Source organism: Lutra lutra, chromosome 10, assembly GCF_902655055.1.
Source record: "Lutra lutra chromosome 10, mLutLut1.2, whole genome shotgun sequence".
NCBI classification, from domain to species: domain Eukaryota; kingdom Metazoa; phylum Chordata; class Mammalia; order Carnivora; family Mustelidae; genus Lutra; species Lutra lutra.
In genome coordinates this window covers 60,773,633-60,778,735 of record NC_062287.1, presented here as the reverse complement: position 1 = coordinate 60,778,735, position 5,103 = coordinate 60,773,633, and the positions used below count along the sequence as shown (strand labels likewise).

The window sequence follows — 5,103 nt, the reverse complement described above, 5'->3', positions numbered from 1 at the left end:
CTGTTGGATGTGCTCAAGATGTGAGCTCCCTGTTAATCTCAAAGTCAGTCCACAGGCCTCATGTGAGGTTTCAGTGATGTGACTGTTTCAGTAGATAATCTCCATGTCACTCCCTAACGTCCTTGGTCAGACTTCCTATTCAGCCACTGGAGCTGTAATCAGTTCCAGGCAGGTGTAATCAGATACTGGACATCAGGTCACACCTAGGACCTGGAGCTCCTTGCCATGGGATTTCCCCAGCTCCATGGCATGGGACAGCCCAACCACCAGATCTGCTGTCATGCCTACACAACCACAAATACCTGGGGTTGAGGACATTAGCCCCACAGGAACCCTGAGCTCCACAGGAGTCATTGGGTAAAATCCTCTCATCTCTCGCAGATGACAATTGTGAAATGCATCTTCTAAGGCTCTACTGCTAGTCCTGCAGGGTTGGACAAACGTCTCTACTAATCCTGTGCAACTGAATAAAAAATTCCCTGTATTGGCTCTTCCTCTTTTCAGATTTCACTCCACCTGTTTTGTACACTGCATCCCCTGTGATCACTTTTCTAAATAACTTGCCAGTGTTCAAGCTTCTGTCTTAAGCCCTCCTTTCTGGGACACCCAGCTTACATTCCCCAGTGGTGAAAACTCCAGTGCTTCTGCCCCAGGACCTAAGACTCCAATGAGCGCTGTTCCGTCCCCTAGAGATTTTTAGGAATTAATTATATACAAAACCATTATACAATCACTGGTATAATAATTTATAATTTACTTGGGGCTTAGGACATCTCCAGGCAGAAATCCCTCAGGAAAGATAATGAAAATGAAATGGATTTGGCATTGATTCAGTCCCTAAAGACCTGACAGCCAAGCAGAGAGTGACTTAAATTTGACCAAGATACCAGAACATATGAACATTGTTCTAACTTTTGCATGGCTAGGAACAATTCTATAGGGTTAAGGGTAAACTAGTCAGTTAACATGTTTGTCAACACAACAACACTGCAACCAGTATGAAGGTTAACTAGCTGCAAGCTTACACGTCTCTTGCTTGCTGACATAGGTGCCTTGTTCTGTAGCAGAACAAATTTACTCCTTTTGAGATTTGTAGACCACTAGCCTTGAGAAATGAAGGAACAGAACTTTCCCAGGAGATATGTCCCGACTATATTGAAAAACAGTTTCCAGGAACACCAGAGCCTCTGTTCAGGTATCCACATGAGAATAACTTCCTTCTCCTACACAGACACCCCCAACCATTTCCAAAGCCTTCCAGTTGCACCTGGATAGGAAAGATGTCTTGGAGACATTAGTCCTCCACCTTCCCAAGTTGCTGGCTTCCTGAAAAAGCAACATTCCCCACCATCATTTGACTCTCTGGTATTGATTTTCCAAGCAGCAAGCGGCCAACCTTGAGCTGGGAATCAGTACTGTGTCCCATATCATCATTTGGGACATTTCCAGCAAGGCCACAGGAGAGAAATCAAGCTCATCCTGCAGGAAAAACAATCAACCACAGATTAATAACACTTGTGAAGAAGGAAGAAAGCCCAGGTAGGAAGGCTTCCTCCAGTGACTTCTCTGATTGCTCTAGTTCCCCAGGTTTCCCAGCTGCGACTGCCAGCATTCCCCACACATACTCCCAAGTGTATCGTGTTTGAGACAATAAAATTTTAGCCCCAAACTTCAGTAAAACAAAGAAAGTCTTCTCCTCTTTACAGACTAACTCACCAAAAACCAGAAGGGAAAATACGTACCGCAGGTGGACTCCCTTCTATACCCAAAATCCATTCAAATCAGATGGAAAGAAAATCACTCTCACGTCTCAGCAAAACCTACGCTCATGCTATCACACAGCTCCTCAGATTGTGAATGCCTCAGGTACTCATTTGTCAGTTACATAGTAAATCATAAAACCTTGTGCTCAGGGCTCTGTTTTGGTTTGAATTGTGTCTATGTTTTATAGAGGATTCCATGTCTGACCTTGGTACTCCTTTCAGACAGGGAGAACCCTGCTCCTCAGCTCCTGCTCCTGTTTCTTCCATTCATAGAAATGGCACTTCTTACACAATCCTCATTTTTCTCTCCTGAAGGTTGTGCCCCTTACTTCAAGTTCTGAAATAGCTTAACCTTTCTCAGTCCTTGTTGTTGAGCTGTGCAGGCTACCGGGATCGTTTATTACTATTTCTTACAGCAAGCACAACTCTCTGAAGTAGTTTCATCCATTGCCCCGCAGTTGAAGTATTGTGAGAGTTCCATCCAAATAGTGGCCACATGGCATGAAGGGTAGGCATCCTACTCACTGAATTTTGCCTCATATGTGAGTTCTACAACATGATAGACACACTAGAAGCTTTCTGTTTTCCAGAACCTTGCAACTTCTAATACTTGCCATTACAACCACATTAATTCTCTAGAGCAAGAAAGAATATCCTCTGAATGGAACAAATGCCCACATTGGGGCCCAGGATCTGAGCTCCACAGCTGCCATGAGTACTTGTTCAGGCCTTCTTTCCAGACACCCATGGAAATTGCCTTGCAGAGGTCTGCAATCAAAGGGTTCCAGTATAAAACAGACTTTTACAACTAATACCAGTAACAGGACATTCTCAGAAGTTCCCTTTGTAAGAGAATCTTGACAAACAGTGAATTAGTTGAGAGGAGTGGGAGAGATGACTCTGGGAGTTTTTACAAGTACAAAATTAGGTCAAATGCTTTTAAACCTTTAAGCTCAGGAACTTCCCCTTTTCATTTCCTTTCATCTGAAATGTCTGAGTTTACAGATTATGTCTCCTGTGCATATTCCTTGGTTCTTCTTGGAAACAACAAGACACAGTCTACCCACAGCTGAGGCCAGCCAGCAGAGAAAATATCATAGTGACTATAAATACTATCTTGTACTTTCCTTGTCCCTTCTCACTGTCCCCAATCCATACATCTTACTTCCCCCTAACCACTCAAATACAAATGCACATTCACACCCAACAAACCTTGGCTTTGTATGGCATGTTGGTAGGCAAGTCATTGTTTGGTTTATGTTACCTGCATAGGAAACACTCCACCTTACTTTACATGCACTCAGTGTGTGTTTCTGTTCAAAGTGCTTTGTAAACAAATAATTTTACAAACTACCATTCCACTATGGAGAAACTACATCATCATTTTCATATCAAAGGGGATGATAGTCTTACTTTGCAGTTACTGAGAGTATGAAGGTCTCCTGTGACTTACCCTCTCTGTTCAAGATTTTGGCAGTTAATCAGACATTATGACACATTTCTGCCAGTTTGCTCAGAAACATTTTTTTCCTCATAGTCCCTAATGCTGGATGATCAAACAGGCTTCTGAGTATGGGTAATGCTTATGGATTTCTTCTTCCAGCAGCCATATTTGGTCAGTTTGTCACAAAACTCCTTGGTTTTCACTGAATAAATAATAGGATTGAGCATTGGAGGTACAAGGAAGTAGAGGTTTCCAAGAATGGTGTGTACATGGGGTGGAATTCCCCTGCCAAAACGGTGAGTGAGAAAAGAGAAGAGTGAAGGTATATAAGAGATCAACATGACACAGATGTGTGTGGTGCAGGTGTTGACTGCTTTGTGGTGGGCTTCTTTAGAAGACAGTCGCAGGACAGCCCGGATAATAAGCACATAAGACGAGCCAATAGCTGAAATGTCTAGCACAACCACCACCAAGGCCACCACCAAACCATATATCCGGTTGACTGTGGTATCTACACACACCATCTTCACCACAGCCATGTGCTCACAATAGGTGGTTGGGATGACATGATTTGCATGAAAAGGCATCTTCTGGAGGAGGACAGGCATGGGCAGAATGAAAAGAATGGCTCTCACTAAACTCACTAGGCCAATGAGCCCAATGCGACTATTGGAAAGGATGGTGGCATAGCGCAGGGGCTCACAAATGGCCACATAGCGGTCAAAGGCCATGTTTGTCAAGATAGCAGACTGCAAGGCAGATATAGAGTGGATGAAGAACATTTGTACCAGGCAGCCCATATAGCTGATCTCACTCTGGCCAAACCAGAAGATGCACAGCACCTTGGGAATGGTCGTAGTGGACATGCCCAGGTCTGTAAGTGCCAGCATGCAGAGAAGCAGGAACATGGGCTTGTGCAGGGAGCGCTCTGTGTAGATAATGAAGATGATGGTGCAATTCCCAAGGATAGTGACAAAGTACATGGAAGAGAAGGGGATAGAGATCCATCTGTGTTTTTCCTCCATCCCAGGGATGCCTTGGAGAATGAAGAAAGAAGGATGACCCAGGGAGGCATTGCAAATGGTCATGTTGGCACCCAGGTGCAGTTCCTGAGAAGAACAATAAAAACCTTCATGAGCCTCAAACTTAAAAGAATCAAGGGTTTCAAAGTGGAAAGCAAAAGGAGTTTTAAGATACACAAAAATTGTTCTGAAATCAAGGCGATATATATTACACATCATAGTCAAATATTATATTACTTATTATATACCATACTATAGTATTCCATTAATAATAATGTGGTCTTCCAACATTAATATCTCACAGACTAAATCCAGCATCTGTTCCTGATTAAAACGCTTCAAAGTATAGGGATAGAGGGAACATTCCTGAACTTCATAAAATCTATCTATGAAAAACGCACAGCAAATATCATCCTCAATGGGAAAAAGCTCACAGCCTTCCTGTTGAGATCAGGAACAGGACAAGGATGCCCATTCTCACCACTCCTGTTCAACATATTATTAGAAGTCCTAGCAACAGCAATCAGACAACAAAGAGAAATAGAAGGTATCCAAATTGGCAATGAAGAAGTCAAACTCTCTCTCTTATCAGATGACATGATACTTTATATGGAAAACCAAAAAACTCCACCCCCAAACTACTAGAACTCATACAGCAATTCAGTAAGGTGGCCGGATACAAAGTCAATATACAGAAATTAGTTGCTTTCTTATACACTAACAATGAAAATACAGAAAGGGAAATTAGAGAATCTATTCCATTTGGAATATTTTTATTAATTATTTTTATTAATCATTGTTCCCATTAAAGCATGTCATTAAGTACATGAAAATATATTTTGTGAATTTTTGAGTGTGACTCCACTTGAAGAAG

The 5,103-nt window shown here is 42.3% G+C and overlaps 1 protein-coding gene across 1 annotated transcript; it reads right to left on the bottom strand.

Moving 5' to 3' along the window:
- Positions 1-3,317: 3,317 nt before the first annotated feature.
- Positions 3,318-4,295, bottom strand: LOC125079760 (putative olfactory receptor 52P1). The gene has a single exon (XM_047693525.1). It carries the CDS (start codon positions 4,293-4,295, stop codon positions 3,318-3,320), a length of 978 nt encoding a protein of 325 aa, XP_047549481.1.
- Between the last annotated feature and the right edge of the window lie 808 nt (positions 4,296-5,103).

Bases quoted from the DNA above. Each gene is read 5' to 3' on its own strand.
- LOC125079760 (XM_047693525.1), bottom strand. From the start codon at position 4,295: ATGACCATTTGCAATGCCTCCCTGGGTCATCCTTCTTTCTTCATTCTC.